The sequence below is a fragment of the Athene cunicularia genome (assembly GCF_003259725.1).
Source record: "Athene cunicularia isolate RWA chromosome 1 unlocalized genomic scaffold, athCun1 chr1_part1, whole genome shotgun sequence".
NCBI lineage: Eukaryota > Metazoa > Chordata > Aves > Strigiformes > Strigidae > Athene > Athene cunicularia.
The window spans coordinates 115,605,745-115,627,625 of NW_020799091.1; the positions used below are offsets into that span (position 1 = coordinate 115,605,745).

General features: G+C 41.7%; 1 protein-coding gene across 3 annotated transcripts; it reads right to left on the bottom strand.

Moving 5' to 3' along the window:
• Positions 1-2,002: 2,002 nt before the first annotated feature.
• On the bottom strand, positions 2,003-14,038 carry TAGLN3 (transgelin 3). Of its 3 annotated transcripts, none has more exons than XM_026859224.1 (5): positions 13,653-14,038; positions 13,047-13,228; positions 12,023-12,197; positions 6,670-6,772; positions 2,003-2,555 (listed from the first exon to the last, which is right to left on the bottom strand). In XM_026859224.1, exons 2-5 carry the CDS (start codon positions 13,224-13,226, stop codon positions 2,414-2,416), a joined length of 600 nt encoding a protein of 199 aa, XP_026715025.1. In that variant the 5' UTR covers positions 13,227-13,228; positions 13,653-14,038; the 3' UTR covers positions 2,003-2,413. The 3 variants fall into 3 exon arrangements, with proteins under 3 accessions (XP_026715025.1, XP_026715101.1, XP_026715181.1); XM_026859300.1 differs by having other exon boundaries at positions 13,047-13,276; positions 13,653-14,019; XM_026859380.1 differs by having other exon boundaries at positions 13,701-14,018.
• Positions 14,039-21,881: the final 7,843 nt, after the last annotated feature.

The following is a 21,881-nucleotide window of genomic DNA, read 5'->3' on the forward strand; positions in this document are numbered from 1 at the left end:
CTTCTGGCTGTAATGTCAGGGAGAAAAAAATTGACAGAAAAGAAGGGTAGGTGACACTACAGCATAGCACCTGGAACACAGATAATCAGTAGCATACCCTGGGAATGCATCTGGCACATGGCATTTATAAATGGCGTTTCTGGATATACAGAATGGCAATTCTGCAGCCAAATGGAGAGGGGAGACCCAGGTCACCAAGCTCAGGTCCAGCTCCTGCAGGCTGTGTCCCCCCATGCATGTGGTGAGGGGCAGAGGGCTCAGGCTGTGACCTCTCAGACCTCTTACATGCAAGGCAGCTCTTCCAGCTCCCTTGATCCAGCTGTTTTGTCTGTGTGCCTATGACTTTCTAGTTTCTATTAGGGGAAGATGGCTGCTGCTCACATTCACAAAGGTGAAATTTCTGGTGTTGGTCATTTGGCTTGCCCTCAGCCCAGATTTTCTAAATTAACTTATTTGGTTTTAGTAAGAAAAACTGCTATTCCCTTCACATTACACCTAATGTAATATCTAAGGGGAAGCTGCGTGTTATACTTTGCACTGAGCTAATGCCCCACCACAGGCTGAAAGGTGAGCTCCTACCCCAGATGCACCATCTGGAGTGGTCATCCGATCCCCTGCTGAGCTGTCACCTAAATAACAGAAAAATAGTCCTAAACAGATAGTAAACACAAAAAAAGAGCTTGACAGGAGCACAGTGGAGGAGCCAAGACGCCCTGACAGGCATAAGAGGAGGTACAAGTGGGGGCAGGACCTTTTCAGTGGCAGCTGCTATAGATCCCCTCGGCCCCAACCGTGTAACGTGACCTTTACATCACTTCTCATGTGCTTGATTGAAGTGGGGAGGTTTTATTCCCATCCTTCTCCTGACAGGGAGGATAGAGCTTCATCTGAACTGGGGAAATCAGCTCTTCAGTTTACTCAGTGGTAGAAACTTTTGAAGCCACATCAATCTGTGTGTCACTGGCTCCAGGGCTGCTTAGCGGACAACGAGCTGCCACCATGTGTCACTAGGTTCAAACCCAGACAGAAGTCACCCCTACCTATGTATGAGGCACTCAGGCAGCTGTCAGAACACATTACCCGCCATTTGTTACGTGCCCAGATATTGCTTTTTCAGGTCTTCTTGGAAGTCTGTTATGAATTTAAAAAAAAACCCCAAGCAACTCACAGAGTTCAATTGTCATGTTTCCCTTCCCACTTGCCTGTGGGGAAGAAGTGATTTGGCTTTGCAAATGAAGCCAGCAGATATAATTGACAGCAAGAAAGCTCTGCAGAGGAAATAGTGTGCATCCCCCAAGTGTATGTGCCACACAACCTGTGCCAACTAGCAAGTCAACCTGCTCTGGTAAACTTCTGTGGCTGAATGACAGTGTCAGCAAGTTCTTCTATTGACCCTCCAGCAAACAGTCCCAAAATTAACTACCAGCCGCATTTACGGCCCATCTCAAATAAATGTAACAGAGTATTTGAATTTGAACCGTGAGCATTTTCCAGGTTCAAAGCAGTCTGGCACTCTTCTTCAATTTCTTCCTTTGAGTTTAAAACTCACCTTGTTTTTCATTTGGTTTGATACAGTATCAGCTATCACAAAGTAAAGCCTGTTCCCACCTCTGTCCGGCAGATTGTCCTTTCATGGTGAAGAATTCCCAGAGTTTGGAGCCTCACCTGCCTCTGGGTGTACTGAGTCTGGCTGGGGTGGAGTTAACTTTCTTCTCAGCAGCCTGTAGGATGCTGTGCTTTGGATTTGAGAATAAAGCGGTTGGTAACACACCAGCGTGGTGGCTGTTGCTAAACAGTGCCTGCACAGTGTCAAGGTCTTCTCCCTTTCACAACTGAACATGTAACATAGACTGCAAACAACATAGCAAGGAGTAACGCAGAGAAGGCTCTGGGTTAGAGATGAGATAGATCAACCATTCAAAACATTTAACTCCTCAGCACTGTACCATGTGGTCATTGGTTTAAATTGCCTTTGCTTCCTTTAAATAACGAGTCTAAGAGGTGTCTTTAATTTGTCTTTATTCTTAGGTCAAACAATATCATCACTGAATTGAAGAGGTTACTGGTTGAAATACAAGTGCAGTGTGAGACAAATATGGAAGATAACGCTTTGCAAATAAATTAATACAGAATAATTGTCTTTGCATAGTTCAGAAGTGAAAAGTAGGAGGCAGCAGTGCGCACGTGCTGTGAACTGACACACACCACCACAAAAACCCAAGTTCCTAGATGAACTCTTGCAGCTGCAAATAAAACAAACCAAACCAAAAATACCCCAAACCTTAGAGAGCGCTAACTATCAAAAAACAGGCAGAAAGGGAACTAATGAGCTGTTTTTCTTTTTTTTCTTTTTTTTTTTTTTTCTTTAAACAGACCATGCTGCAGAAGGAGTGTTTTCTCTACAGAGATGCTTTTAGATAATCTGCCTTGGCATCCCATAGCCTGTCATACCGGACTGTGATGCTCCTTTATTGCTGCCCATCTGAAGGCCTATTACGTTCTGTCCCTGACGAAGCTGCTCTTCTGAAAATCCTCGTCGATTCTGCTGTGCTTTCCTGCCCAAATACAAAGAAAAAAGCAACATACACACATACCATTATTCTGCATATTCTCAGAGGATCATGAAAAGCAATCTGAAATTGGCTCCTGTTAACAGATGTCCCCTGTAATGCAATATTTCATTTGCACCATCCCATGGGCTGGACAATACTCGCTGGGCTAATTACTTTCCTGAAGTTAGAAGTAATGCTCCAGCCAAATCTGCAACACTTCAGACTTCCACTGTACCACTTATTCCAGAACCCCAAGGGACTTCCCCAACAGCTATGACAGGTAAAATATTTATGTGGTGTTGTATATAACAGACGTTAAGCCCTATAGCTCTTAACAGCTGTAGTCCATGGGATCTGATCAATGAGACACTTACCTGTGCTGTAATACAAGTTGATATTAGAGCAACAGAACAAATTGGTGTAATTTAACTCAGAGGAGTAAATAAGAGCTGAATGTACCCAGACAAACAATGGGACAGAGAAGCGACTTGCTCATTTTCGCTGAGTCAATGATGGCTGTCTGCAGGACAGAGCAATTGTTCTGTTGCCATTTCCAGATCTCTCTCCTCTAAGCAATAGACTTTGCTATTTGCACCTGTGTCTTAACTGTATGACAGTCCTTTATCTTCTGTCAAAACATACTGACCACTTTTGTTCAATGTCCCCGGTCTCAAAAACCCCTTGGATCAATGAACCTTTGTTGGAGTTTAAAAGGAGCCTCTTTTCCCTGAAAATACCACTGAGGGCCAAAGTTGCAGTTAAGAATCAGCACAAATGTTTGTTCTCTACTGCCTTAAGAGAAACTGTTCATCTTGGATCACTCTTTCATTTATACAAGGTGGGGAAAACATGTCTTCTACAAGAGAGAAGGATCAGTCTGTTGCTACCAAATGAGCCGTATGAATCAGCAGAGCCCCAGACTGAGGGAGGCTTTCAATCAACCAGACTCTACTCCCACTGAAGTACAAGCTTTCTCTCTGCTGTGTCTGTTTGTCCTGGGATCAGGTTACCCTGCAATATAGGGCATCGTGTTACAGCTCCCCTTTTCTCCCCACTGCACCACTAGATGAGAATGCTAGATTAGGTGCCTGCTGTGATTGAAAACCATCAACATGATCCTCTCTGTGAGGGGCTGATCCTGTACTGTGCTGAGCACCCTGGCTTGAGTCCAAAAAAGCTCTTAAACTCTTTGCTGGGCTCAGGGTGTTCAGGACATTTCAGAAGAAACCATGTCAGCATGAAAAGCCCTGCAAAGCAGAAAGGTGAGAAAGATCCACAGGAAACCACTACTGACCTGTCATTTTTCAGAACGGGTCTCCAGTGTTACTGTATAGACTAGTAAGAGGTCTTGTAGACGCCCATCACAGGCTCTCAGATCCCCCAGCTCTTGCCGGAAAGCATGCTGGTTTGGAGGGAGGCAAAATGCCTCAGAAAGCAACCCCCTCTCACTGCTGCTTAATTTCTTTTCCAGAATACTTACATGGGCATCGAACTACTGCCAGGAATCAGAGGATGTTTTTAGAACTACTCCTATTACCTAATTGAATCTCGGGTTCACTGTGTCTGCCTTTATTTTAATTAAAATCCCAGGAACACTTTTTTTTTTTTTTTTTTTTTACTCTTTCTTCCTAGAATTTTCATCTGTGTTGTGGAGTATATCCACAGAAAGTTGAAAAGTAAACTCTGAACGGGGAAAAAAATTAGAACTGCAAAGAAGAAAAAAGAAGGGATACTAAAGGAAAGCCTGGATACGCAAATAAAAGTTGACTACATATACAGTTTGGATCACATAGTGTTATTTTTACCATCCAAAGCACCACATTTAGTATATGATGGTCTTACAGATAACAACATATACTTGCATTTTGCTTTTAGGTTGGTGGAAATGGCCTTAACTTAGACTTTAGAAAAAAAAAGGTGAGGGAAGTCTCACACTACATCAGGTGCTGTTTGGCCTGTCTGCCATCACCTGGCACCACCCTTACCACAAACTGAGCCCACTAGATCTGTTAATTTTTTATTCCGACTCTGTCCCAGTGCTTGCGGTTACCAAACAAACAGCCATGGATCCATGAACCTTGCTAGGGCATGCAAGGAAGGAGGAACTGGGTGGTGGGACTGGGTGTGAGAAGTACTGGCAACAAAAAGCTAAAGTGTGGGGGTATCATAATCACTGTATATCCCTGCATGGATACTCTTACTCCATTTATTCTTGACTTCTTTCAATTTAACTGAAGGCTATTAAGGGTCAGCCTGAAAGCCCTGACTTATGACTAACACTGGGTGGCAGTGAGGGGGCTTGAGCTGTCTGAAGGGATGGGAAAGCTACTCAGAAAACAGCTCCTGACCTGCAATATGTTAATTCCTTCTAGAAATAACGCCCGTTTTTCTTAAGGCAGTGGCTATAAAATGGTATTTCAGGGGCTGCAATAGCTATGGGTTTGCTATCCAGGCAGTATGGGCAGGACAGACAGCTAGGGAAGAAGAAAGGTGATCACATCTTCATTTATGCCAATGAAAACTGTTCCCACCCACAATTAAGAGTCCAGATGAAAATTAATTTTTCCGTGCAGGACTTTGTTTTAGTTACATAAAACAAATAAGACTGTCTGGGTCACAGTGATTTCATGTCTGGTTTATATTAAAGCATGAAACTGGATTTGAACCCAATTTTAAATCCAATTATATTCCATAAATACAAATCTATTTGTGCACTGTATTAAGTTAATTTAAAGTAATTTCCTATAAAGAATGCATAGGAGTTTGCAGTTACACAAAATTCAAGTCTCCCTTAGACCTCAGTTAAACTAGTTCAAGGTTTAAGACAAAAAAAGAGAAGTTTGCTTTACTTTTTCTGAGCCTCAGAAAATTCAAGGAAACCGAAGACAAGTAGCCAAGACTCTTTTTGCTAACATGCCTCAGACATTTCAGTGTAAGAGATACTTTTGGATGGCAGAATCTCATGTCAATAATATGCCTGTGGGGCAGGAGGGCTAACTGTGGGAGGATTTCCTTTTCTTCCTGTCCCTGCTTCTCAGCCTCCCTAGCCAAAACAAATGGAGTTTTAGAGAAAATAAACAGCTTTGCTGTACCAGAGAATTCTTCACAGATAAGTGGTATTCCCCAAGAAAAAAGATTACTAGGAAATGAAATCATTTTTGATTTGATGAAAAATGGAAAGAGGCTCAGTAAAGGGGTCACTATCTGGGGGGTTGCATGCATCCATGACAGCCTTGACTTCATTAGACTGTCTGTTATCTGATGTGAGGCAAAAGTACGCTTTTCCTGCCAGCTACTCTTAGGACACAAATATCTGCATGGCTGCTGCCATTTTTGTTCCTTTTTCTTCATAAATGGTATAGAAGATTAGCGGAAGCTGCTAAATAGATGAACGCCATCAAAACTCGTGGCTGAGTTTCCTAAGTTTTATTGCTCTCCTTCTAGGGAATAAGAGTCAGGGATAACATCAGTGGACAAGAGAATTATGTCTCTTCCTCAGTGATCAGTGTGGGTCCCTCACACAGCAGGATGGATATGCTACAAAAGTGCCTGGAGCAGGATGCTGCACTCCTCCTTGTGTGCACTACCAAAAGCCAGCCATCCAGTGGGGTCCCCACGCACGTGCACACAGGTCCACACCAACACAGCCTCTAACAGACGTGTCAAAAGGGACGCCTCAAGGAGGAAACCAGAGTTGAAGCCATGGGCAATGCTCCTTGTCCTGGTACCAGAAGTGCTGTCCCATCTCCGGCAGAGGAGGGACATGTAAGGTGGTGTGACAGCAGGGCTCCATGAGAAAAGGCTGCACTACACATCTCCCACAGGGCTCCTTCCCAGCAGCCCTGCTGTAACTTTAGGCCAACAAGATGTGGTAAGATGTGGGCCTAGCAGTGATGCTGATAAAGTCAGGAACCAGTGAAAGGTAGAAAATGTTGCTGCCTGGCTGGGTCTTTGCTTCCCTTCTCTAGACTCCAGGGAGAAAAGTCTCTCCATTACGAGGAAACTTTGGAAAGATTCTTCCTGTCGTTTCCAAATAAATTTTCTTAAAACCTAGGGCAGATGATATTACCAGCTTCCCAGGGAAGACAGCTCTGAGCAGCTAAGCTCTGGACTTTACCTGTGAAACCAGGATGGATCCCCTTTGTAGCAGCCATCATCCTTGGTGACTGCCAAACTGCCCAGAGCCATTAAGGTTCTCTGCACTGCCGCCATGTCCTTCCCTAGAAAGCCAGAGAAGGAAATTAATATAAGAAATCCTTGCACAACAAATAGCTTTGGACACATCCAATAAGACTGTTTATGAGTATTAACTAACTCGCTCAGCTCTGCTGAAAAATTGCATTATAAATATTGTTTTATCATTGCTGAAATGGAGGTACTGACATTCAAGAGCTCATGCTTGAAAGCCACCAAAGGGACAGCGTTAAAATGAAACTTAACAATTCCGACACTTCCAGGTTTCCAGGCTTCTAGCTGTTTTAATGCCCCCCCATACTATTTTAAGTCCTTCTCGACAATCCTTTTGGCAAAATTTTACCCTAAGAAGAGACCACTTTGGTGTACAAAGAATGGCAACATACACAGTAAAACATGGCTGAAGGAGAACAGTGTGTTAAATAACAGTGCTGTGTCTCGGTTTCTTCACCTGCAAACTGGTAAGACTGATCCCACCATTTAACCCCTGGCAACTCCAGACTGCCCTGTGTTAACAGAGATCACAGCAAACCTGGAGAGCTCCTGTGCAGCTAACTTATCAGTCATTCCCTGTTTAACCACCAAATCACCTCCCAAATCCTCCCTACTGGCTTCCTTTCTCAAGCTGCCAATAATCATACAATCATAGAATGGTTTGGTTTGGAAGGGACCTTAAAGACCATCCAGTCCCACCCCCCTGCCATGGGCAGGGACACCTTCCACTAGCCCAGGTTGCTCAAAGCCCCGTCCAGCCTGGCCTGGAACACTGCCAGGGAGGGGGCAGCCACAGCTGCTCTGGGAAACCTCTGCCACTGTCTCCTGCCAGCCAGTCCACCATTCTTCAGCTTCCTCCCTATGTAACCTCACTTTAATCCTCATTTCAAGAAGTCAGGGCTCATCTCATCTTCAGTCAAGTGAAAGTTACATATCTGGTCATCACCAGTTCTTTAGGTTCACTGCATAAACAAGAGAAAAGCTTCTCCGGGGATAATTTAGCCCATCTGTATTGGGAAGGGTGAAATTGCCTATCACTTGCTTAGAGGCATGCCTTCCACCTAGCTGAAAATTCACCATGTTTCCAAGAGAATACCTTATATCTTTGAAATATAAAGTTAATTTTCAATAGAGGTTTGCATTTACAAGTTGTATCCCCTCCTCTTGTCTCTCTTTCCAAAATGAGGATAATGACTATTTTATTTTTTGGTCAACATCTTTTGCTGATTCTGCCACTGAATTTTAAAAAACTAACAAACAAACAAACAAGCAAGCAAGCAAATCAGAAACAAGAGAGAGGTGGAAATTTTAAAATAATTAAGATTGCTCCTTTTTTCTTGGTTCTTCCCCTGGACTTTGTCACTTGGTGTCAAAGTGCAGGGAGTCAGACAGATTCTAACTCATTACCCAATCCAGACATGTTAACTTTTGAAAAACATTCTAGCAAAAATGAGTTGCAGGACATATTTCCAATTGTTCTTTCTGTTCTAGTTCTTCGTCTTTCCTAGGATAATTTATCTAGTTATCAGATCTGATTTTGACTGTAAGATATTCACTTTTATATATATGGTATAATAACTAATTAATAAAAACATGAGATACTAGAGACATGCTGATTACAACAGATTTCAGAAATACCTCCAGTGGACCAATATTAATGAAAATCACTGTAGACCAGCTGGAGTGTAGAGGGAAGCGAGTATTGCACATTCTGTGTTTACGCTGTGCATCACCCTAATTACAGGCAGATGCAGTTCAGGGCTTCGGTTCACACTAACCTAAATACGTAACTCACCGTCTGAGGTGAGGAAGACACCCTAAAGCTGAAAACATCTAGCAGCTTCCAACTGTGGCTGTCGTACAGCCTATTAAAGTTCATAGCAATCCTATCTGCAGGGGACCATTTGCTCAGAAAAATCAATTGTCAGCCATCCAGAATCCTCGTTTTAACTGTATTTGTTAACACAAAATGCATCAGACAGGGTCCTTGCTGAAGAGGGCAGCTGAAGAACTGACATCCCACACGCGCATGTACACAGGTGCACGTGGAAGGGCGCGAGGCAGAGGCACTCAGAGCTCCCCCGGAGCAGCAGATGTACCATATGCTGTAACAGATGCCACATACAATGTCCTTGGGTTGCCTCCCATATAACAAGGAGCATGGTGACTGACTGGGATGAAGCGGGATGTGAAGAAGGATTTAAAAGTGAATGAGCTGAATAATGGTGGCAAGCGCAGAGAAAAGAAAAAGAAACAAAAGGCGGGTAGCAAAATATGATGATCGGCCTCGCAAAGCCATCTGGCAGCCCCCCCACGCTCTGCACTCGGCTCTGCTTTATTTGTCAGTGGTGAGTGGGAGACGCTGCAGAGGAAAAACAGACCAAGTGGGAGCCAAGCACCACGTGACAAAACAAAGCCACGGCCACGGCCCTGCTTTGCAGAGCCTCCTTGCTGCATATGAGGGGAGCTGTGGGTGAGGGAAGAACCCAAATCCCTGTGGTCTTGTGACCTTTGTCCTCTTCCAGCAAAGGATGCAAGGGGCTCAGTCACGACCATAAGAAGGGCTGTGAAAAATTTTAAATTTCCACAGAGAAAGTCACCTAGCGCTGCAGCCATCTGACAGAAGGGATAATGCACATTCTCTGAAGCCAGGCTTGACCCTGGCATTGCATAAAATTGCGGTCAGTGCCTTCCCTCAGCTCCCATACTTGCTCACTCAGAGCCACGGCGGCTGCCTGCCCAGCCCTCAGCCTCAGCATCCCTGAATCACGCTGCAGGGACCCACGCCGACAGCATTTCTTCTGCATCTTCAGTGTCTCCTGCAGCATGCCCTGAATAGCACAGCTATATCCACAGCTTCGTAGAGGATCTTGGCACAGCCTGTACAAGGAGCAAGGGGCCTCTAGTCACTTTTTATGATGAGCCTTTCTCTGGGGGAAACCTGTCTGGAAGGCCGCCTTCTCCAGGTCCAGAAAGGGGAAGGTTCAAACTCAAAGATGGAGCACCGCTCTGCATAGTATTCCTCAAATGCTGTTTTGTAAAGGCTGAACAAGTACTTAGAGGTACAACCGCCTCTTACCTGCCTGGAAATATACTGGGGAAGTATCTGTAAAAAACAGTGAACATAATATCTTGGGCATGGATTAGGGAAGGCTGCTCAGTAAGTTTAAGTCAGAAAGGACCGAAAGAATGGTGATACTTCTCCTGGACCAAGAAGTTGCAGAGATGAAGAAAAATGCACCAGATGGACTGAGTTTGAAACAGCCAACAGCAGACCGCATCCAAAAACATTTCCATTAATCATTACTCAGAATTTTAAAGCAAAATTTCTTGGAAAACAATTAGTGTCAGAGAAAAGCTGTTTTTCAGTCACACATACTTTTCTTTCCCTATAAACATACATAGACATCTCCTCTCTTTCTAAAGAGGTTCTGGCTTGAAGTGTAGGAGTGCTGTAACTATGAAATAGTGAAAAAGAGACTGTTCCTCCTCTCCAGCTAATGCATCCAGGTTCAGACAACTCAGCCCTGAAGCAGCACAGATGCTAGAGGTCAGAGTTATGGTTAGACACAAAAAGCTTGCAGTGACTCACTGCTGGAGAGACATACTGTTTCATCTCAGCACTGAAATGAGCAGCAGGAGGGATGAAAAGGGAGTGGGAAAGTGAGGAGACAGATTAGTTGTGGGAAGTCCTAAAATAACATCGGAGAAAAGTCTTGTATGTCTCCCTCCTAGGTTGTGAGTTGTGTTTTGACTTCCTGTCCTCTGGAAGGTTTTTCCTTACATCTGTTGAGAAAAGGTGATGAGTGAAAGGAAGAGAAATTAGGAGATTGCCACCATCATTAGGAGCTTTTTGTCTTCAAAGCAAGTCCTTTTCATCATTAAGGATCAATGTAACATAATTTAATTTGAGTGGTATGAAGCCATTATGAGATGCAAAAGACTGCAAAGACCAGCATCTGAAATGACCTATTATCATCCCTTACAAGATAGATGGAGTTTGTTTCTCTTTCAAAAATAACCTGCTAGGCTGGAGGGGGGGGGGAAGGAAGAGGGTGTTACTCCAGGGAAGTGAAAATCCCTTCATTTAAGACATTCAACGGTAGCTGGGATGAACACTGAGGACTGAAATGGAAGAAATCATCCTGCCCTTGTGACCAAAGCTAGGATTTTTCAAGCAAATGTGTCACCCTGAGAAAATTACAGATCCCAGTCACTCCAGCTGTCAGTATCTCCTTCCCTTCTATGCCATCCACAAAGAGCTCCCTAGTCTTTCACTCCTCAAGCTGTCCTTCAGAGTAGTCATCCCTTCCACATATCCTGACCGTCTGTGAATACAGACTCCACTGTTTATTGCTCCATGTGTGTTCCTACACAAACTATTTTGACCAGCTTTCTTAATGGATTGTTTTTCTCTTTCCACTGTTTCATTCTCATGGCAGATTTTTGACCCTTTGACACTTGCCTGTCACTACCCTACAGCTGTCCTTGCTCTGAGCCCTCACACAAAGAGTTTTGCATCACCTTGTCCAGAGGGATGCAGGACATACAGTGTATTTGCCTACAGCACCAGGAAGGGATGCATCACCACAGAAGTGGGCAAAAACAGCCACATACGAACGCACAAATGACTCAGCTCTTCAGGAACTACATCACGCAGCTTCCATTTTGAGCATGGGATGGAGATAGCCTTCACCTGGGTTACTGCAAAACTACAGGGGCACTCTGAATTTTTTTGCTGTTGCCATAGTGACCTCTCTTAAAAGACTGTATCCTTAGAGAGAGATGCTCAGCTAACATGGTGTTAGCAATGAGTTTTGCCTCTTGCTAGTCATAAATGAGCCTCATCAGCTTCACAGGGGTATATATGCTCCTGGGAATGCATTTTATAGCACTAATTTAAGCTTTGCTTATAATTTGAAAACTGCAATAAAATCTTGTCACCAGAAAATAAGGGATCTCCATATTTGCTATTAGAAGCTATTTACTTGGAAATAATTAGCATAAAGAACATTTGTTTTATTATATCTGTGGATTTCTATCAGAATGATGGGCTTTTGGATAACACATGAGCTTGGAAAGGCTCCATTATGCCCTCGGGGTAATATAAATCCCTCAGAGGAGATAATGCAGCACCGGAAGAACATGGTAATGAGGTAAGGCAAACAGAAACAAAAGATAATTACATTAGAGAATATGCCTTAGACAAAATGCACAATTACAACACATCAAAGCAAAGTAAAATGAAGACTGCAAGCTGACTTCAAGTTTATTATTTTTACCTTCCCATAAATCCACTGTCTGGAAAATATCTGTTGTTCTTACTCCATAGATTTCAGCAGCTTTTAAGAACTGAGAAATTTGTTCCATCTGCTTGAAAGCCATTTTTGATTCAGAGATCTTTGCAATGGGCTCATTTCCCTTCGGATGTAAACTGTTTATTAACTTGCATAACAGCTGAGAGATAAATACAGAAACAAAATTAGAAAGCAGTCACCAAACTAGAAGGCAATTTCTGCACATGCTGCAAAATGCTTTCGACCTGGCCGGTTTCTGTCAGGGACATAATTTCTTCAGTTAAAAGCAAAGTGAATTGATAGTAATCAAAGTATATTAGAAATGCATTAAAGCTTTCATCAACTGATGGCAATAGCCTCACCATATAAATCCTAATCCACTAGAAACAACAAAGCAATCACTGGTAAAGATTATATAACTACTGACAGAGAAGAAACCACATGCCCGAGCCAAAAAAATAAGCAATGTCAATTGAAATATTGTTAAAGTCACTTTGGCAGAGATTCAACGATTAGCGTATTCTTACAGCCCACTGCAAACAGCAGCATCTGCCTGTTTTCAATGAACCAATGAAATACAATGTTTTAGCTACAGAATTATTCCCAAGAAGAAAACAGTTATGACATAATCCAATCCTTCAGATTTTTGATATCTCTTCACCTCTCCCTGTCAACACTGATTATTTCTTAAAGAGAAAAGTATACATCTGATTTTAAAACAGATCTCATTTATCTGTATGAGAAAAGGTGCTGAAGGAATGAGTCACACTCATATATAGAATGCATGACTCATAAGAATCATAAGGACTGTACTAATTCCAGTACACTAGTAGAATAATTATCTTCTAAGATGAAGACTCCTGATCAAAAGGAAATAAATCAGAAACAAAGATACATATTTCTGCACTGGCCATAAGCTCTGGCCAATTTAGCTAGACAAAGACAAAAAAAAAATAAGGACACTGGGCATATAAACACATGTAAGTACACAATTAGATAAAACACTTACCGTTCCATCCATCAACCAGGTCTGAAAATGTTGTCTTCCAGGAGGAGGGTGCTCTATCTGTTCTCCACACTGTACAATAATCCAGTTCACCAGCCTAGACTCTAATTCCGGGTCATATTTCTGTTCAATCTTTTCCTGAACTTCTCGGCTTAAGCCATAGCTTGGTCCTCTGTTAGCCATCTCTGGAACCAAAGCAGAATTTCCTTAGTGGGTAGAGTCCTGATCTGCAGCTTTGGAGTATGCACCAGAAAATTAAAGAATAAAAGAGTGAGCAGCCTGCACTATACGTTAGACAGTTGAACAGATGTTCATCAACACTGAAAGTAACTGTATGGCACCAGCTATAGCTGTTCTGCAGAACAGGGGAGGGATCAACAAGGGAATATCCTCTTCCAAAAGCACAAATCAGCTACAACATTTGTCTTTAAAAAGAAGCAAACACCGGCAGTCTCCTCACCCGCCCAAGCACAGTAACAGAAGAGCAAGATTTAAAACTGAGTAGGTTTTAAAGAGAGGCTTCTGTTATGTTTAGAGAGAATACAAATAGATTATTCAGATCAGTGTTAAAGCTGCCTACAAATCGAAAAGCACTTTAAAATTGCCTACCTAATACTTGCTAGTAGGAAGAAGGTTGTACATGGGAGCTCAAGCAACCTGATTAAAGATGCAGTCAGGCTCTTCCTCAGCAGAGATGCAGGGATGGATATCCAGAGATCAGCGAACTGAAAAGCGTTGGTGAATTTAAGAGACGAAGGCTGCCACAATGCCCTGCTGCTGCTGCAGCATCGTGGTTTGAAGAACAGTGTATTGATTTGATTTTCCTCACATATGAGGAGGGTCAAAGCAGGGGCGTTGCTAAGAGCCATTAAAGAGGCCTGCCTACTCAGTCACAGCCCGGGGATCCTGTTTATCTCGCCCATCTGCAGTCTGTTTTCATGCATGTTTCCTCAGCCTTGCGCTGTTCACCCTACAGGCTCTGTTTTACTCCACCTAGTCTGCATCGACCCAAGCTGCGCCAAGCATCCCAGTGCCAGATAGTTAGAAATACAAATACGGGAACTTTAACAGACTTCACTCCGTTAAACAAAGGTAACAAATTACTACATCTTGTTTATTTTTAATCACAAAGCAGAAGCAAAACCTTTTTCTCCATTCTGCATCACAATGTCAACAGGCTTACAGTGTGAAAAATAATTTCTCCTCCTCCTTGTTCAAATGCTGATAAAGTTTCGGCAAGGGCACAATAGGATGAAAAGTCAAGGAAGAGAAGGCAGGTAGTAGAATATTATCACCACCCTATACTTAGTATATACTAGGCTATCAAATAGGGTAATAGTGTCCCAAGAAAACAACTTGGGCCACTGAAAACAAAGGGCAATCACCAAAAACTAGCAAACCTACTATAAAGCACAAGGATCATATCTTTTGCTGGTATGAGTCAGCATACCTCCAATGACAGCAAGGGAGCTATGTCCTTGTACGGTAGTTTAAATTTTGATTATACCACTGCAGTGGTGGGAGGGGAGAGAAGGAGAGTTAAGACAGACTTTTCTTCTGGTCTCATTTGCACAGATCTATCCTTTACTAAATAAAATCATTTTGCTCCTCTCTGAGTTGCACCAGAGTTTGTCAAATATCTTTCACCCATGCTGTACTATCTACCCTGCTATGAAATAATTCCCTTTTGGCAAATGATTCATGTCCAGCTTGATATGAAAGGAAGTTGATAAACCTGAGGTGGATATACAATTAGCTTTGCCAACAAAAGTCCTCCTGCTGCATTTAAAAAGAAAAAAAAAAAAAAAAAAACAATCTCATAATAGCTTCTTCATCCATTACTTTCTCATTTTAAGACCATGAATTCTCAGATTTATACTGCTTCAGATGTTGCCGAGCTTGAGCAGACTCATGAGATGAAAAATTTAATAGATGACCCAATTTATTGTTGTCCTCCACAGGCATTTCATTTAGTGCTTTCTCTTCTCTGCACCGGTAGCTTTAAGACTCTATGAAATATGTGATTACATAACTCAGAGCATGCTACGTGACAAGACCACCACTTGAGCACTTTCCATCTCAGCAAGGGTGCTGGTGAAGGCACAGCAAATGCACGGGAATCAAGACTGCAAACCAAGCCTGGAGATCAGAGGAGTAAAGTGCAGCTGCAAAAGGAAAAGGCAGTACATGAATTTCAAGTCTCTTCCATTAAAGCAACTGTTAAGGGCCAGGCCTTACTCTCTCTGGCTAGTTCCACAAAGAACAAGACACTTTATTTTGCACTTTCAGATCTTTTTGCGTTGTTCTGTTTAGAAGGGAGCTACCCAGGTTCCTTGGCTGTTTATGGTCACAGCAGGACATCCAGTGCTCACTAGCAATGAGATTTCATGAAAGCCACCTACCTTTGCATCAGCCTCTGACCCCATTTCCTAACTTGGGGGCAGGGTTAGGTAATCTAACTCTCCTAAACTGCAGAGCAGAGGTTCCCCCCTTCACAGATGTTGGCTATGCAACCTGTTCTCGAGGGACCGTTGGATACTGTGAAAGCTGAAAAGTAAGTTTGACCATCAATATCAATTTTTAATAAGGCTTTGAAAACCAGAAAAGCTGCAGAGGATTGGAAAAAAGCCAGCCCCCTACCAATATTCCCAAAGCATGAGTAATCAAATAATAAGCCTGCTACTGTGCCATCCAGCCTGGGAAAACAATGGGATGAATTTGTTTTAGAAAGCGATAGTGTTGATGCAATTTATTAAAAGTGCTGTAATATATTAGGGTTGGCTCCTGCACAACACATTGATTAGAGAACTAAACTGATTCCAAAGCAACATGACACATTGAAGAGATTAAAGCTGGCTAACTAGTAGGTCCTATAATATGACTGTAATTGAAAAATCATTCATGATCGTGTATATTTTCATTCAGTTTGTACAAGGCTGTGTTCCTAGGCCTGAACTATTTAAGATGTTATTAGCAGTCACAAAAAAAGTTCACACTCCCAGGAAGATCTCAGCTCATGCATGCCACAATGAGCAAACAACAAAGATAAAGACGATTCCTTGAAAGCAGGCAAAAATATGTCTCATTGCAGACAAAGTCTAGCCACCAATGAAGTAAATTCAAACAGTCACTCCAGTAACAAGAGAACTGAAAATTAGAGCCTTTACAGTAATCACCTCAGAAGGATTATCTGTTTAGCTCACCAAAACCAGAGGCTAAGAAATGGCAAGCACACGCAGCTACAAAACAAAGAACTGAAGGAACTTGAGTTCCTTCTGATGAACAGAGCCATATTAAAGCCTGACAGCTAGAAATGCGATGTAGAAGTGGCAGGTTTTCAGCAGCAAAGGTACTACCACTAGAACACTTCCACCTACTGCTTCTGATGGATTTTGTCCTCTTATTTTTCTTGGGAATGCAATATTGGAACTAATGACTAAAACCACAAATCTCTTCAGTAAGTAGAGATGAAGCTTGAAGACATGAAGTAGGATTGAATGCCTGTAAGCACCATGGCTCATCTTATGCTTTCAGGTAATGACAATATTACCTTATAAACTTTGTAAATCTATAAACAAATGCTGCCATCAACAAAACTGACATTAGCTCACTACCCACATTTAGATCTATGGTATCTTGATAGCTTTCAATGTCTTCCAGCTGGAACAGAGAGGGAGAAATAAAACTTATCCTGCTACAGAGCAACCCTTAACCTTTGTTAGATTCTGTCTGGCAACTCACTCCTTGGAGTCTGGTATTTCAGTCATCCCAAAGCACTATCTTTCAAAGTATGCTGGATCAGTTCCCATCAGTCAAATCTATCCAGCAATCAGAATAACTGGGAAGTCCAAGCTCCATTGCCCAGGTCTGCCACTGTGCAATAATAGACCTTTCATAACTAAGTTTAAAAAAAAAAAAAAAAAATCAGTATATTTTCCAAATCTGTAAAATGCTTTACAGCATCTGCCTTCACAAAAAAACTTCTGAGGCCCTGCATATAAAGCCTATGTCGTGATGGCACATTTTCTAGAGTTTCAGAGAGGATGCTGAGGTTCCATAGAAGCTCAGTGCAAGTACAGGGCCTTTTTCAGGGAGCTGCAAGGCCAGCTAAGTGCTCTGCAGACCCTTGGTTTTATTCATGGACTTGCTTTGTGATAAGATATGCGGAGATGTTCTACACAAGAAACCTAGTCAGACAAGTCAAAAAAGAGGTATAGGAATATTGCCATCTTTTTAATTGTGCAAACTGGGTGGCAGATATCAGAACAGGGAACAACATTAATTTGAAAAATTCTAACTTCCCCTTTGTTATGAAATCTGAAATCTAGAGAGCCTCAAAGACAAAAAGTGCTAACTGAAGCAAGTATCTCATCTTTCACCTGCAAAAGGGTTTCTTTGCCAGCTCTGAAGATGTTAAGCCCCAACAAAGTGCATAGTTTGAACACCTCAAATTTGAGATTAAAAGCAAATTAAGTCAGGAACAAAGGACCTTCCTATTTGTGGGACAGAACAGAAAGCACTGACACTGCAGTCTGCAAAACAAGGCAGCTCCTAAGGCTGCCACAAAATAATAAGTGTTTCTGGGATTCATAAGTCATTGACCACTCTGCAGGCAGAAACAGTTACCACTTACCACTGGAAACCAACTCCTGTAGATATAATTGCCAGCAGTCCTGATATTCACGATGACCTTGGAGGTAAATTGTGTATTTTAAGTCTCAAGATCTTTTGTGCTGGATTGACAGACTCCTTGAAAGGAAACCAACACATTTCATCATACCGATTTTTTATCTGTCCCCAACATAAACAATACCTTCTGAGAACTACCTTGGTTTGAAACTTATGCATTGCAATACACATTACAACAGAAAAGAAGTAACAACTTTATTTCACTGAAACATAGGTCAAAACAGACAGCAAGATTTATAATCAAACAAACAAAACAGAATCTCCTAATCTCCTAACTAAATAAATCTCCTAACTAAATAAATGCTTCTTTTTATGATTAGGGATTTAGCTTTGCTGTCGGAGGCTTTTTCAAGAGTTACTGTCCTAAGAACTAGCATGCTCTGGCATACTTTCTGCCAGCAAACCACATTCGATACAGAAGCAAAGCAAAGGATTCTCGTAAGGCCCAGACCTGTTCCCAGGCAGCCCATGTCCTTCAGGAATTGCTTTTCCAGGATCAAAGTCTGGGCAGGCCATTGCCATCACTCCAACCCTTTAGTGTGCTACTGTCCAGCATACCTTTGCTGCAGATAGGAGCACCTGCTTCCACCCCAACCGGCAGCAGTGACCTTCTCGTGTTGCCACGTGGGAGGCAAACGGACAATATGGTGCAGGTCAAAGGGCCCCCAAAGAACATAACCTTTCACGTGCCAGCCTAAAAACATTTTAAATTTGTATTTTAGTCTCAGAACCAAGTGACTGGAAGTTTTAGCAGCTGTCATTTGTTTTTCATGCCGAATATAAACGCAGAGCTAGCTGAAGCTCCTTGCCAACCACAAAACAAGACACTGTAGCAGGATGAGAACATGTCTATCCCTTCTCATCCTCTAGCAGATCACAAGCTACAATTACTGTGTCATATGGAGGATGCCCATTTCTCTTTAATGGAACAGAAGCACTGGACCATATAACATACATATGCAGGACTTGAAAGAGAAATACAAGGTCAAGCCTGCAACTAGACTGCAATAGGTCCTATAATTTAGATTTATGCAGACCACGGCCAGGGCTGTAACTAATATTCTTCTATTCTAGGCAAATATATATTGAAGTGAGATGAGGTCCTATAGTCACAAAGTAAATCTGAGCTACATAAGCTGATCTATGAGCAGTAAATCTGTGACAAAAGTAAATCTTTTGTCCATCTCTGTCTCTTCTTCCCAACCGTTACAGTAATATCTTGCCCTAGTAAACACCTGCCAGGAGAAAAGCAACATGCACAGTGGCATTAAAAACACACACATAGCAAGCTGTCTTCTATTAAACAGAAGAGCCAAGTTCCCTCTGCCTTCCCTGTCCCTGCTGGTCTTGAGAACAAGGGCAGAAGGGCAAGAGCGTGCAGTGATTGTTGGCATTTGTGTACGTATACTTTACACAGTTGTTGAATTTTCACCAAGGTTTAGTAAAATTCTTCATTCTCACACAGCTGACTGAATTTGTACATCAGTGCAAAGCACAGACCACTGATCTTAAGAGACAGGTGAAACACATAATCCTCTTCTATTTCCAGGGAAGCCTTTAACATAATTTTTTTAGCCTTGTTTTTAAAACAAAAAATAATCTGAAAGGGTAAGGTAGGCCTCCCTTTAACAGCACAACTTAAAAATCAAACTAGTTCAAATCTCATTTTTCCCCAGGACACAATATTCCTCCCATTTCCCCCACCTCAGAGGAGAGGATAGGGACCAAGGAGAAATGACAAGCACTGACCTGATTTAGCAACTCTGACTAGCATAGGTTCAAAAAAATGTTGTAACTCTGTACTGCAGTATGACCAGAGCATTGGAAACATTTGAGCAGCTGCAGACACATAGCTGGATGAAAGATTCTCTCTAAGCACGTTTTAATTTGCTATGAAAAGTATGGTACCCCATAAATCTCTTAGCCCCACTGAATAACAGCATGTCCAAGAGAGCACACAATCAAAATTAACATACAAATGAAACAGCAGGAGGCTTCTAAGGCCTATCCAGCTAGGGGGGGGGGGGTTAGTGTTGATGGAAGAGAAAATAAATCAGCTAAACTGAATTTACATGAAACACTTAGATAGCATTTAACCCCCCCCCCCCAAAAAAAAAAAAGCTTAAGTGTGTAATACAGAGGCAAACAACAGAAGAGACAGAACAAGTATAATACTTGTTAAGATAAAAATACATGTATATAAAACTGCATTAGTACAGCTCAATATACAGAGAATAAGAGCACTTGGTTATTAGGAAACAAGTTGAATAAGCTTTAGAGAGCTTTCACCACATACTGGTCTATTACAAAATTTAATCTCAAACACAGGAAGGCATGTCTCACCATCGTCTCCCTTTTTAGAAAGCAGAATTGTTTATGTCAAAGTTAAGTCTCAAGTAGTTCGATTTTGCAATAGATCTGAAACTAGAATGTTGGTAAGGACTAGGGACAGTTGAGGTCAGCTGGTAATACTTTTGTTTCTTTTTAAGGAAAACTGTTACCTGCTTCTTCAGTACTATATGCTAATCAAGCTTCCTGCCTAGCTATAACAACTTTTTGTTATTTACTCGCGAAACTTGAGTGACTGTAACTAACTCCTCAGCCAGAGTTAATGTTATGTAGTTTAGCCATTACATATAAGATTAATACCTCGAGGTGTTTATTCAGCTAGGGCTGTTTGATCAAAAATCAACACAAGCAGCTGAGTTGCTCAGTGTCCAGAGCATTCTCGTGAATTGTGACAGCAGCGTCAGCCCAACGGGTCCGTACCATACTCAGTGACAGATGAGCCCAGAAGTCATTTTCAGATCTGTCAGAAATGAAAGATACAGAACACTAACAACTTAAGATAAGAGTGCTACTGAAAATAATTGAGCGTAGATTAAGGTATCCAAAGAAAACTAACGGCCCCAGGCAGCATAAGAGTTGGTAAGTCTGAAAGCATAAGAAACTGATCATTCTGTGTGAATCGAGCTTATTGTTGAGGAAACTATGTTACATGTTCACAAAAGATACTTTCTATTTGGCAGGAAATTAGAAATCTGTATAAAAACAAAACAAAAACACAAAACAAAACATAGGAATTCATTACAAAGGATTTTGAAAATTTGCACCATGCAGACCTTTCCAAATAATACCTTAGTTTAATACAGTATTTCTAGAGGAAGGAAATACTTGTTTTTAAACATGACTAATACTGAAAATAATTCACTTTGTAGACATCTACTGGCAAAGATGAAAGAGATGCCACCAGCATTAACTCAGGGGACAAAATGTAGTACCAAATAAAATCGGAATGACACCATAATATGTGAATATTACATTATGCCAGATTGTCAAAACCTCCTGGTAGGTCAAGAGCTAGTCACAGGTAGGATGTACATCTCCCTGGTTATCATCTATCCCTTCTTCCAGGATTATGAACATGCCAAATTGACAGTAATCAAAATTCTGGCAATTTCCAGCATGAACACAAGGAAAATGTCTGTCTGCATAAAGTCTACCTGAAAGTCACCTGTTGTATTTAAGGAATATAAATTGAATTTAGAAAATGGTAAATGAACAGAAAGAAGGGCACTAGCATTCTCTGCATCTCAGCACACTACCTAGAATACTGTCTCTATGACAGAAGTCTCATCTCTGACTTTGCATTTGCGCTGTATGTAGCAAATTTTGGGTGTACCTATAATGTAAACGCTACCACTTATCTCCATTTAGCAAGCAGAGAAAGAAAATAGAGAGAACTAGAAAAAGACTGGCAAAAAAAAACCCCTCCCTAGGATTAAGTTTCAGTAATGCTGTGGTTTGAGAACTGATGCTGCAGCTTTGTATCCTCAACAGTTATGTCAATCCTGTTATGCTGCCTTCTCCCACCTAATGTTATTACAACAGAATAATGGGGAAAAAAACTCAACACCAAACAAAAAAAACCCAAAACAAAACCCCTGAAAACTACTCACACATCTGTTCCCCTCAACATTTGTTTTCAACTATCTTGCTCTAAGGCATTGTAACAAAAAGACCTTAGCCATAAAATCAATTATTTAATAAAGGCTAAGGTGAATCTTTGAAAGACTACAATGCAATTCTTTCAAGAGAAATATGCAGCTACAGTTTATAAAGAAATGGAATTACTTTTCCCTGTATGAA